This window comes from Sipha flava, unplaced genomic scaffold (assembly GCF_003268045.1).
Source record: "Sipha flava isolate LNK unplaced genomic scaffold, YSA_version1 258_pilon_pilon, whole genome shotgun sequence".
In the NCBI taxonomy this organism is placed as follows: domain Eukaryota; kingdom Metazoa; phylum Arthropoda; class Insecta; order Hemiptera; family Aphididae; genus Sipha; species Sipha flava.
The window spans coordinates 2,689,830-2,704,581 of record NW_020272917.1 but is presented as its reverse complement, the minus strand read 5'-3'; the positions used below and the strand labels follow the sequence as shown (position 1 = coordinate 2,704,581).

At 30.1% G+C, this 14,752-nt stretch overlaps 1 protein-coding gene across 2 annotated transcripts; it reads right to left on the bottom strand.

Annotated features, from left to right (window-relative positions):
• Window positions 1–3,642: 3,642 nt before the first annotated feature.
• Window positions 3,643–4,914, bottom strand: LOC112684844. 2 transcript variants are annotated; one of them, XM_025556547.1, is made up of 4 exons: window positions 4,803–4,914; window positions 4,504–4,692; window positions 4,205–4,415; window positions 3,643–4,074 (listed from the first exon to the last, which is right to left on the bottom strand). In XM_025556547.1, the coding sequence occupies exons 1-4, from the start codon at window positions 4,872–4,874 to the stop codon at window positions 3,788–3,790; spliced, it is 759 nt and encodes a 252-aa protein (XP_025412332.1). In that variant the 5' UTR covers window positions 4,875–4,914; the 3' UTR covers window positions 3,643–3,787. The 2 variants fall into 2 exon arrangements, with proteins under 2 accessions (XP_025412332.1, XP_025412333.1); XM_025556548.1 differs by having other exon boundaries at window positions 4,226–4,415.
• Window positions 4,915–14,752: the final 9,838 nt, after the last annotated feature.

The window sequence follows — 14,752 nt, the reverse complement described above, 5'->3', positions numbered from 1 at the left end:
ATAATGTATATGTTGTTACACATTGTAGTTATACAATAATACATGTAGGTATTCATTGAATTTTTTTTAAAAATATTTTATAGACTACAAAAAAGATTATAGATTGAGGTACACGCTGTAGGTATACATTAATTTGATCAGTGCATTCTTTTAAGTGAATGGGTTATAATCGTGAAATTTCTATTTGAAAAAGTTCGAATAAATTAAATTAATAAATTTAAAAAAAAATTGTATTTTATAGTAATTTTACTTTTTTATTTAATATTTCGTTTTATTTAAAAAAAAAAATTGTAATAGGCCCCATTGAATACCTTCACGGACCACATGTAACCTGCGGGCCTTGGGATGGGCACTACTGACTTATCGGATCATAACACACAGCTATAGGCATAAAAGTAAAAACACGAACTAGGTGGAACACTAGTCTTGGAATATAAATATATTTAAAACATGTTTTGCAGTTGTGAAATAATTCTATTTTTTAAGTGTCTATTCTTTGTGAGAGACTTAAGTACATAAATAATTATCGATTGTTCTAAGAGAAAATATAGAAAGAGCTCGACGGAAGTTCTGAAATTGAATTATTAATTGATGAACATAGAGTTAGGGCCAATTTCGATTGTGCAGTTGTGAATATTGATCAGCAAAAATGTGACATCGTCATATTATCACGATTGCCATACATACCTACGAGTAAATTTTAGCTTTATCGTGTAACCCAAAATAATAAATCTACTAAGCGAATAACAATAGATTTTCCTTTTTCGCAAACAATTATCATCCTCTATTCTGTTGGTTTGTAGTTGATTTTAAAATTTTAATTTTGAATAAATTGTATTTTTTCTAACTAGATCATGATAATAGTTATAATATTTATGATTAATACTGTTAAGAAGTATTTTCCGTTCAATTTATATTACACTTTCATTATTAGTTTTTATTGGTAATTTGCCAAATATTTGTCTATTTTTTATTGACTCAACGTCAAATATGTAAGATTTTATTCACGCATTCAACTATTTTTTAGATTCATTATTTTTTTATTATTTTAAATCTATACTTAATTTTATCACTTTTAGATTGTATTTACTATTTAATTAATAAAACAAAATTAAAACTGTAAATAAATATTGTTTTTGATTTTCTCTAAATATCTTCTATTATACGTCATGAGGTGTACTATTAAATAATCTATAATTTTTAAATACACATGGTTATAAATCAATTATTTGAAAATCCGAAAAAATCTTATTCCTGTATACGTTGTACTGATTCTTAATAAATCTTAGTTAATTTTAATGATAATTGCTTTTTATTTTAATGTTAACACACACACACACACACATGTATATATAAATTATATATTTAAGAGTTTAAAAAATTGCTTATTAATTAAAATTTTTAGTATTTACAATAGTCCAATAATTCATATTTTAATTGCTGTTTCGATTTCACTGTTATCTTATAAAACATAACAATATAATGGCGTGTGATCTATAAACATCAACTACAGTAATATAAATAAACTTTATTATAAAAATTACTTTTCTATTATTTCCTATGCAATTTACTAGTAACTTGGTCATATCGAATTATAAGAAATCGTGCTCATGATCTAAGCTTTTGGTTAACTTTAATTCAGTTCTAACAGATCTGTTTTGCTGATTAAAAAAAAAAAAATTAAAACATTTCGTACAACTAACTAATAGAGACTACTAAAGAATACTTCTTTATGTCTTTATACCATTCGATGGTTAGTTCGTATATTTAAATATTTGAGTACTATATTTTATCTATTAAAACGTTATATTAAGCTTCGTTCGCATTATTCGTTTTGCCAATCGTTTTATCTTCGTCATCAAAACCCATATGACTATTAATATGAATTATTTGACCGCGTTAATAATAAAAAGTAAAACGGCAAAAGTTATGGTTACCTACTACGGAACATTGCAAAGATCGCAATGACACATAATTGGGCAATGAATTGCACAAATATTGATTGTTGAAAATTGAAAAAAAGCCTTTTGCTGAGCACCACTGCGAAACGTGTCCAAATGCGCTTTAATATAATGCCGGATTCACGTCTGGTGGTATGTTTTCTTATTTTTATCGGTGCTTCCGGCCTTCGCAGTTCCGATAGTGGCTGAAGTAAAACGCCGGTCACGCATGTGTTCAGTCCAACGGTTGTTGCGCACAACAGTGTTAGTTTTCGAATTATGCATTTCGTGCCAAATTAATAGATTTTAAATGAGCTCTAAAAAATTTAATGAGAGATTTTTGTTTCTATTTCAATTTAATCAAAATCTTATACATGTTGTACTTATACACGGAATTTTAATTTGATTGGAAGTTCACCAGATGAAATAAATCACGTTTAACCATGAATACTTGATAGGTCTGTAACGATTTATAAATATAATGGTTGTGCAAACTTCAAATAGGACACACTGTATAAATAATTTGTGTACGATTCAAATGAGATGTTCAGCACATTTTTGAGGAAATAATAAACACATAACTTAATGTATATATAATTTTTCCTTTCTTTCACCCTGAAAATCGAGTGACGGTGATGCATTCTAAAATGTATTAATAAACTTGCTCCATTCATTTAGCTTACACATCCATACTAAATGTTTTTATAATATTGGCATAATGTTTGATATTCATTTTAAGAAATCCGTTTTATAATATACACGTGCATGAAATTATGTTCATAGAGTATAAAAATGATTAGGTTGATTTTTTATTTTCTATATAAATATAAATTTATTATGATAACGGTTTTTCGAATTTAATTACAGCTAATTATAAAACCCTTAAAAATCAATAGACATTAAATAAAGAAGAAATACATATACTAAGTTATTATTATATACATCAATAACTGTACACAGATATCAATAAATGAGTTTTCTTTATAATATCAACTGTCGTAAACTCTTTGGATTAAAAAGCGATGAGAATTAGACATTTGATGATGGTATTTCATTTTTTCTTCATCAATCTTGCGGAGAAATATTGTTTTACTATTATTTTAATTTATAGATTTGAAAGAGCTGTAATATATTGATACGTATATTTATTTGTTATTATGTTATTTTTTTATTTTAAATATTTATAATTTAAAATTATGAATAATAATTTAATCCACCATTAAATTTCTAGCTCCGAATAACAAATCAAATTCATAATAATAGATCGTATTGAACTAAAAATCTTAAGTGAAATTATGTCTATAATTTATTTATAATTATGAATTCTTAATTGATTTCAAATTAATCATGAGATTAACATACTCGTAAGTGAATACTGTACTAGTAATTTAATACATTACTAAAGAACTCAATATTACTTTTTTATATTTATTGTTCGTGTTAAATTTTCAATCGGTTAAAATAATTTTAAAATAATTTTTATTTTATTTTTCATACAACTAATTCCTGCAAACATCACACTTCGTCATGAATCAAAGATACAATTATTGTCAATGATATAATCATAATTATCAGTCATTGTTGTTTTTTTTTTAATTTTTTAATTTTTTTTTTTTTTTTAAACACGCTCTTTAATAGGTTTTTTACTCAGGACTAATTGGTAGAAAAATAATTTCAATGTAAAACTCAATTGTACAGAAAAATTAAAAAAATTTAATAATTGTATTTTTTTCGTTCGGTAAATAAATAAATAAATAATTAAATTAATAACAACAGAAAACTAGTCGTACAATAAAATACGCGTCGTTTCTGATCGCGACGTTTACAAAACTAATCACGTTCACCGGTCACTGTTCGGGCTGTTGCGCACTGTACGCCCTAGCGTGTGCGTATCCGTCGTGATGGTGCGCGTAACCGGGTGATGGGTAGTGCAGGATTTCCACTCCGACCACCTTGGGCTTGGTGAACCTGTAGATGACCATGGCGGCGGATAAGACGAGTGACAGTAGACCTAACGTCAACGCTTTCCACGTTTTCAGGGCGATTATGGCGATGGCGACGGGAATCAAGACGGTCGTCTTGAACTTCAATCCCAGGAGGAACGGAATGACTATTTTACGGACAAATCCGCGACCTAAAAAAAAAAAATTCAAAGAAAAGTTTGGATTAGACATTTTCGACATGGATACGCGCGCACGTAATAATATACGATTTGCGCAAACACACGTATAACACTCGTGCGGTATGTACTGTAAAAGAATTACGTTTTCCGATTCGCGTCTTACTTCGTCCTTGCTGAACGACTTGGGTGTCTTGGTCGGTCAACGGCACGTTGATCCGTTGGACGGTGGACCCTAGCTCTTCCGGCAGGTTCACCTGGAGCTGGTGGGTGCTCAGGAAATCGTCGATCCTGTCCAACATGCGGAGCGCGGAGTTCTCCCTGATGGCGTCTTTGTAGTCGCCGCCGTTGGGGATCTGCGACGCGGACAACGAGATGAATACAACAAACAATAAATAAACAACGGAAACCGGGGACCCAAAGGGCCGCGATCTAGACGCTCACCGAGTTGGCCACTTCTTCTTCGCCTTCGCTGACACGGCTACGTTTCAGGGACAGGTCCCGGGTCAACTTGAGCTCGTCGCTTTTCGCGGTCTCGCTCAGGTACCGGAGCACTTTGGGTTTGGTGCACGACCAGTCGGCTCCGCAGTCCTCGAACAGTTTGACGCCGAACTCGAGTACGGTCTCGGTGGCCTGATGACGAAAACAACACACACACACACACACGTATAAGTATACCGTACACACTATACATAGGTGTACGGTGTATTATGTACAGGAGTGATCCGCCCGGTAGGACTTACCTGCACGTGGTGGACGGCCGACAGAGCGGCGGCGCAACAGGTGACGGCGACGAACACGGACAGACGATACATGATGGTGGTGGCCGCCCGGTGGGATGATGAATGAACGTTGTGGTCACACGCGCCCGAGCTTATAACGCCGCGCAGCGGACGGCGGCCGATCGCATCCTGAATGCCTAATCGGCGATCGGCCCCTGGGGAGAGAGAGACACCTAGTTGTCGCGCGCATCCTTTCTACTTTCTTCGCGCGGACATATCGTTTTCAGATCACGTGCCGACGCGCCATCGATCCTTTTTAGCGCGGTGTATCGATTGTCCGGCGCGCGGGGTCGTGCGTTCGAAAACGGCCGCCCCGGCACCACGCGGATGCACAACGCGCGAAATCGGTTCCGGCACAGCGCGTGCGTACGATAAGGATACGGTGCACGGCCGTGTTCTCGACGGAAAACCGTTCGGAACCGTCGATAGGGAAAACGACCGCGAACGACCGGATAAGATGTCCGACGACGATAACAGCGGTGCTTTATCATAAACGGTTTTAGTTTTCCGTGACAATAACGGGTTTGTTCGTGAACAAATCAATTAAATAAATTTTATACGTAAATACATCTATATTACAACTTGACTAAGTGAACTGTCCACCAAAAGCTAAAGGTTACCGTCGTACACAGTATCGATACGATAACCTAAAGTCCGAAACATGATCTAAGTGCACATAATCCACGCTAGTTGGATATAGTGGACACTTAACATTTAGAACCATGATTTTGTAAATTAACCGACTACTTTTTACGTTACCCATTAATTGATAGATGAAGGAACCTAGTAGAAAAAATGTGCAAAATCTGATATTATATAATTATATTTTCAACGGCACTAAATGTAAGATTTGAAATTACTTATGGTGCTATTTTTATGATGTGTAAACCGTACAAAGATGATATGGAATTTAGAAATCTTAAAAATGTAGTCGGGTGAAAAATGCCACAATATCTAAATATCGGCCCCGATGGCATACAGGGGGAGATTTGGATGGTGGATTTTACACAAAAATATATATATATATATATATATGTTAGAATTTTATATTGTAATGAAGCTTCCTTACGGTTTGGCAGCCTAATTTCGACTCCATCCTAAATGTTCAAAAGATGTCCTGCCAAAGTCCGATCTCAATTTAGGGTTCGATGCCACTGTCGTATAGTATCTGCAGGAGCATATTTTGGGGGTAAAGACTATGGTAAATGCCCCACTCTAAGAAATTTTAAAAGGTCGGAAATTCTTTGTTCGATGATCAAATGCTAAAATCCGTAAAAAGTAAATCTTTATTTACTAATCTGTACTCAGAAATCAGATAATATTCTCTTAAAAGATTTAAAAATACACGTTTACGGTTTATTAAAAGTTGGGAAACACTGGCTCCCCGGTTTATGACAATCGTTATTAAGTGAACCTTTTTTTTTTATAGAACTTTTAGTAAAACTATGATGGTTCGACAATTATAATATATATACACACAATATTATATAACATATTATAGGTAATGATTAAAAATAATGAAATGAAAATATACGGAATGTTGTACAGATAAGAATATTAAATCGTAATTAGTGAATATATACAAAAATAGTAAGCGAACTTTATAAAATTAATTTTTGGTATATTATATATTTCTATATATGTGATCTTTATAAAACACTTTTTGTGATATTCATACCATAAAATTTGAGCTCTTAATCTATAAAAAAATCATTAAAATCGTTCTCATTCACCCCAAACTACGGTACATTATATTTGAGATACAATTTTATGTTTTTATAAATACGTTTTGTAAAGTATTAAATATACAAATAATAAAATTATAAGTATTTATTTAATTAGATTTATATTATTATTCCATTAAACATATTGATAGGTAATTTATAGCCTATAGGATAAGTAAATATTTTACTATCTTTAATTGAAACTTTTCATGTTCTTTGTTTATCATCAGACATCATTATTCATTACTAATCCTTACATGTTTTGTTCCGAAAAATTATTTTATTGGTAGCCTATCGTCCATAAATATTTAATATTTAAATATATAGGTAACTATAATTTTTTAAATATTATGAAGTCAGCAAATTTAATAAATTGCCCCATCCTTTCTAAAATTGAAATTACGTCTCTGAGTATCTGCACCATTATAATATATGTGTTATATTATTATTAATATTTTTATTGTTGTATTATTACTACGCAGGTAGCACAACCGCATAAATATTTTTAAAGCTGTTTACGAAATCAGCGGCTCAAGAATAATATTAGATAATAATACCAGAGAACTTTAATTCAATATCGAATAACACTCACGTAGGCAGTGGCATACTCACGGGGGGGGGGGGGGGGGGGGGGGGGGGGGGTTCATGGGGTTTGAACCCCCTCCATTGGCCGTATTTTTTTAAAATTATTCCAATAGTTTAATAATAATTGATTATTGATTTTATTGATCATAATTTAGTGGTTTTTACGTCATTAGTTACCAGTATCACGGTTATCAAGTTGGATTGGAGCACAACCATAGAACATGTTCTATGACACGACCACGCTATCAATTTAACAATTTGGTGACAATTTGTGATAATGTGGTTTTTTAAAACAGTACAAAATTTGTAGTTATTATGATAATGAGGGGTGTGGGGGGCAGAGCCCCCTACTTTTGTATTCTAGTAAATTTTCAGAGCTTCCCTCCCATTGAAAATTCCTGAGAACGCCACTGTACGTAGGTACAATATAGTTTAGAAAAGTGCGTATACTGAATAGAAAAAAAAACTGATATTGTAAACAAATTTCTAACTAAAATTTAATTATACTTATGAATAGGTTTACATAATATTATCAGGCAATCAGGTTAAAGTTACTATTTCTTATGGTCCGTTTTTCTTTTTGGACATTTCACACTGTATTTTCCTAGCCACACCCTTTAGCCGGGTCTGGACTTGAGGGCGTGTCATTATTAAATATGGGGTATCCGCCCCTATACGTATAATAATATGACCTCGAGACCCATTTTAGCAACCACAAAATAAGTTTGGCGCTAGGGAAACAAAATTTTATATGGTCATAAACCACGACGGTTGCATTATAATTTCCCGAAAATTTAATCGGAGATTTCCATCCGTCAAAACCTTTTTTAAGCATCCCAACACGATTATATCATGCTATACTATGTTAATCTTATTTTATAATAGGTACAATAATAGGATATTTATGCAGCTCGCTGAGTGATACAAGTTATAATTATTATATTTTTTTTTTTTTGATATACCGTATCAATGTTCACGTGTTAAAAACGCTATGTTTCTGTACGAAACAATTTATAATGATATGGATTTATGCACTTACGATTCCAAGAAGCGAAATGAAGTATATTTCTATAGTTTTATTTTTACTTTTCCATAATCAAACTGTTGATTAGCAAGTTTGCATTAAAATTTTCATATGATATATACGAGTTTATATAACTCAAAAGTAAAAAAAATTATGAAGATAAAATGATAATTAGAAACATAAGTTCAAATAAATGTATGTCGACAAAGGAGTTTACGTTACAAAAAGTAAATACCGTAAACTACATTTACGATTTATTTAAATAAATGTCTAACTGATAAATTTTATTTTATAAGACTTATATAATTTTTCAAATAATATAGTTGAATATTTCAGAACTGCTAACAAAATTCCGAATTACGTATAAGGATTTTCATAATATTTATATTTTGTTTATATTTTAATTATAATTCACGGAACCAGTGGCGATTCATAAGGTTCACATTAGGTGAAAACTACAAAATAATGCTACTTACTACTTACAAATCATTTGTAAGATACCTATGTAGGTGGGTAAAAGAATATTAATTTTACTATAGGTATGGGTACATTAACGTACTGATCAACATACAATTTTCTCAAGCTTCCTAAGCTCTTCGTTTCGGTAAAATAAAATAAATTGGAAAATAATTACTTAATTTGTGTAAGTGATAAACACAAAATCATGTTTTCACGATCGACGTGAAACGCGAAACGATAAAAAATAGTCCGGTGCACACATCGATTGTGTTCCAAACGTCCATGTATTACTAATCAACATTACTAGCTAACTTTTGTATGGCTGCCCGGAGAGCAACAAACATGTGCTCCGTTAATTATTTAATTACTAATAGACACACTACTCAACACGAAAAGTTGCGAAAACTTTTTTTTTTTTAAACAAATATTTTTGTTAATTACAGATTATGTACATAGAAACCGATTATAATTTACTATAGGAAGCTAATATTTTCTTATATAATATGTTTGGGTGGTTCACGTGCTGTTGTGCACTATAGCACGGGCTACCACTGCACAAAATATTTAATCATTGCTTCAATATAATTAATGTTATTAACGCATGATATTTAAATATTATTGTTTTCAATGTAAAATTTTGTCAGATGCTGTTTGACTTTAATTATTTAATCAATCAAACTTCGATATAGTTATGTATTGATTAAGATTAACGCACTATATGGTACTCGAATAACCAAAATTAATAAAATACCAAGTTTAACTGTAATAATGTAAATTTTTAATTGTAGGAACATCGGTCAATTTATAATAATATAATACTGTTTAATGCTATTAAAACAAGAAAAATGATTCGAAGATTAAGCGTACAGCATAGCGTATATTTTAAATATACAAAATTATAATTAATTTCACCCAAGCCAAGGTTAATGTTTCAGTTAATCTCTGAAATATTTCATCAATCAAAATATTTTTTTATAAAAAGTATTCCGGATACTGGTGTTGTATGGAATGATATACGCATCATTGTTATATGTATTTTATTTTTTAAATTTAATAATAATGATAAATAATTACATTCGAAAAACAATTTTGAACGAATTCCTATAGATAATATTGAAATATATTAGATTGTATATAGAATAATTAAATCAACTTTTTATTTCTATCATAAATCAACTTTGTGCAAATAATGTAATTAACATAATGAATAAGACTCAGTGTTAAGAGTCAGTATTTCTACACATTTTTATTGGCGTGTTTAACACATTTGTTGGCTATTCGTATTTCAATTTAAAAAATAGATACGGCTCACAGTATGCAATTTCTTATACATTCATGTGTTTAATATATTTTACTTTTTATTTTTAATTTTAAGGTGTATATTGTCGTATTAATGATTGAATATTTTAATATATAGTTGTGTGTCGTGACCTTACAATTCTCCAAAAGTATTTCAGAAAACCTTCAAAAAAACATTTGTGAATCGCAAAAGTCCTATTATAATATTATAACGTTCTACTTTAAACGATTTAGAGTACATTTAGGTTTTTATATAAATCATAAGAATTAAAAAAGAAAAAAATTATCCATACATTTGTTGTACAATCTTACTAAGGTTTAACGTCACAAATTTGCGTGAGAAAAAGAAATAGTTTGGAGTTTATGTATTATAAATATGATTTAAATTTAATATTCTATTTTTTTTTTTTTACATATTCATTATTCATGTATATAAATATTTATTTCATTTACATTAAACTTTTGATTGTTTTAGTATTATTATTATTATTATTATTTATATTTATAGTAATTATTATTTATAGTTAAACGCTCAAATACACGTATAAAATAATTGATGTTAAATATATTTGAAATATCCTCATTAAAAAATGTATTTAAGTTTTATACGTAATATACGATTTGAAAACAATATTCTGACCAAACAAGTCAACGACATCATTACTTCTATATCCTACAATAAATTTTTCATCAAATAATCTATCTTCGTAATAAAATTATTTAAATTTAATTACCGTTATCCGTTTGTTACAAATAGTAAATGAAATGTGAAGAAAAAAACGCTTGTAGGCCATTGATGTAAATACATTTTCGTTAGACTTTTGGCATTTTTAATGATATTAACTATTGATGAAAAAAAGTTACTCGGGCTGAATAATGACGTGTGCAATTTAATAATCGTCATATTAGCGACGGTAGAATTATCAGTTGCCGTTAACTATAATAGGACCACACGAATAAGAAAACGACGCGACTATCATCGTTAACATTTCAGTAAGCACACACTGTATACTATTTAGAGACGTGGCCTCATTAGCGTGCGCCGTAACCAGATGTTGACTGCTTGTTTCATTTTCAGCCACCGCGGAGAATGGTATACGCATTTTTTATAATTATATTACTATTATCTTTGTTCATTTATAGTACACAAGTGCTTACATCGGAATAATGTAAATTATATCTTACTTTGTTCGTTGTTTCCGAAAATAAAACATTAAAATAAATTACGTTTTAAAAGTACGCCACTACTATCCACTACGTATAGAGATTATTGTATGACATGTCGTTTTGAATGAAAAACATATATAGTTAAATGGATATTAATTATTAGGTTTTGATATTATGGTATTACATTATGATCGTTTTTCTTAATGATAATGAATATAAGAAATTTGGGTACATCAGACACTCCATAACAGGGATAGGCAACTCTTAGTAACTAGATGGCCAATTTATAGAACTTTAAAATCTGGTGGATCAAAATAAAGAAAGCGAGAAAATAAAGGTCGTTAAAGTTAACAGTTAGCTTTTAGTTTATATAATTTAATTTTACAATAATAATAATAGAATAAATACCTAATACCTAAAGCTATACTGATATGGATGTAAAATTAATTTTATCATTTAATAATTTTAGTGCACTTTAATATTAGTTTAAGAATATAATACGTACATTTTAAAATCAATGCTAAAATGTTTTAAAGTAATTTGAAAACGTAGCACAGGTGAAATAAAAAAAAAGATGCAGTCCGCCAGTTGCCTTGCTCTATAAATTTATATAGGTAATATATTATTTTAAAAAAAGTATTGAGAAAATTAATTAAATATGGACAAATAGACATATAAAATAAAATTATTAGATTTTAATTAATTTTAAACGATAATATTTATTAATTCTGAAGGACACGCAAGGCCGTATCTGGGGGGGGGAGGTTCAGGGTGTCTGGACCCCCCGAAATTTTGTCAATATTTTATGAATGTTTAAAATACTTATTTATTTTTAATACATACCAACATAAATACTTTCAGTCAAAAATGACTTAAGCTCCAATTAATCATTGACTGCTTTTAATTTTATATCATAATATCATATGAAAATACGATATGAAAGAAGATTAAATATTTTTCTGTCTTATTTTTAACCAAATATCAAAAGTTAAAATCTGAATTCAATAAAATTACAATATACATGTTTTGGACCCCTCCTGAAAAAAATTTCTAGATACGGCCTTGAGGACACAATTCTATATATATTATAGTTTTTTATACGAGTAGCATGAAAACTTCATTTTTCATATTTCATTTAATTAATCTATGGATCAATTTTTGCATTTTGTTATATATATTAGCATACTTATTTCTACAAGCAGAATAGTAATAGATGATTTAAGAAATAAATTTAACTATTAAATATTTTATGACCTTTAGTACCAATCTATGTTCGTTTTTTTATTGCTTATTAATTATTTTTCTCTCAAGCCTGAACAAAATCTGTTAATACTAATTCAAATTAAATTAGTAATATATTATGAATAACAATATATGTATATATAATAATATATTGGTATTAATATTGGTGATATTAAAAGTAATTATTAAAATAATTTATGATTCTGATAGTTCGATTTTAACAAAAACATTTTAATTTTTATTAGGCTTTTGATATTACCAAAGCTGTATAATAAAAAAAATTAATTCGTGTAATATGCACAAAAATTAGTATATATAATACAATGAATAGATTGATATGATAGCTGTTTCATTAAGCATATTTACGTATATACAATCTAGGTAAAGAATAAGTATACCTGTAGGTATATAGTATATATAGTACTAATCAATAATTAGATAACCGTAATTTATTGATTAAATTACAAATATTTTACCAATTATTTCATATCTTTGAATATCGAATATCGATTTTAAGTAGAATTTCAGCAAAAAAAATCAGGGGCTCATGATTAGAACGTACCAAAAATTTTGAAAGGAAGTAATGAAATACAATTTGTACATCATTTTTCACCTACTATGGCGACTGATTTGCAATACGCTCCTGTGACTTCAGTTAATTTCAGGACCGGCTCAAGGTATAGGCGACCTAACCTGCTTAGAGCTGCACTTTAGTAGGGGCGGCATTTTCAAAATTTGCTCGAACATTTTTTTTAGTTCTATTGGTATTTTATAAGAAAAATATTTAAATGAATTCATTCGTGAAAACCACTTACCTATATAATAAAATAATGTCTAAAGTTATTATATTAATTTATATTACGACCTATGCTGTGCGTTTTCAATTATTCATAAAATATAAATAACCACAAATCCGATAGTCGCGGTTGAGTAATAGTAATAGAAATCATTTTTAAGTCTTTTTACATATAATTTTATCCATAAAATAAAAAATTAAAAAAATTTTTAAGTAGATATGTCACATAAAAAATAGGTACAGAGGCTAAATTAAAATAAGAGCTCAATTTTTTTTTTTAGATGCAGCAAAATTTGATTTTACCTAGTGTACTATTTTTGCTTGTGCCGGCTCTGGTTAATGTTGAACGTTCGTTCAGTACATATAAAAACATTTTAACAGACCATCGTACGAAAATGAAGCCAGACCACATAGAACACATGGAACAGAACATAGTTGTTAACTGTTTCAAAAAAAAAAAAGAAAATTGTCTTAAAATATATCATTTATATAATTTTATCATGTTAATAAAATGTTAAAGTTTTTTTTTAAACTAAATTATAATGTATTATTTATTTAATTAAAATATATATATATATTTCATTAAATATATAAAATTGTATCATAAATTACCTTTAAGTATCAATTAGGTTTTATTTTTTTTAAAATATAAAAGCATATTATTTTTAATTTAGGAGAATATATTACTTTAAAAGCATAGTTTTTGCATATTTAACTACAATTATTAAAGAATATTATCAAATTTTGAGGAAAATATTAACATCTTATTTCGGCTATTTTAGGAGAATATTATTCTGATCTCTAATTATAACCATCGCGAAAACTTAAATCTAGAGAGACTAGAGCAGCGTATTAACAGTTTTCAAGAGATTCTCTTTAGATCATATTTGGCAGAATTAAGAAAATATCAATAATTATATTATCTGTTTTGAATAATGAATTAAATAATGAATATAATAATCATTATTGATATTATATAAATCATATGTTTATATATTGTTGGTTATTAAAATGATTTGGCTCGAAAACACTTGCCATGCGAAACAACGGTAGCAACGAGTAAACATCGAAAATCCTTATCGACAGCGCCGAAATCTTTTCGTTCATTAATTCGACATATCGCATTGACGTCGTACGTTTTTGTTTGCGCTCCTGTTGATATTTTCGTACATCTCACCCGAACGCTACAAAAATGGACACGTTTGTAATCGAGTATTTCCTGAAACGGATATTGAGACTGAATGAGCCGATGACGGACTGCCGTCGACACGTTTTCCGAATGAAATTCGGAAGCAACGAACGGATGGTCGTACCGGCAACGGGCCGGTGGTTCAGAAAGTGCTCCACGTGCAAGTGCAGACGCGTGTACTCGCGCATGGTTCGGTGCTTCGGTACGTTTGAACGTGTGTTGGTCTCGCGTGTTCTTCTGTAGTGGCTCCGTACTGTTCGCAGTACGGTAGTGCACCCCTACGCGAAGTTATAACTTGTGATTTATAACTTGTGTCCTCGTAACAGAATGCCAATGGTACCTGCACGAGGGTTGTGCGACTCGGGCGGCGGAACGCGGAGAGGACCGGCTGCTTACAGCCGACCGAGACCGCGCCATCGTTCGTTT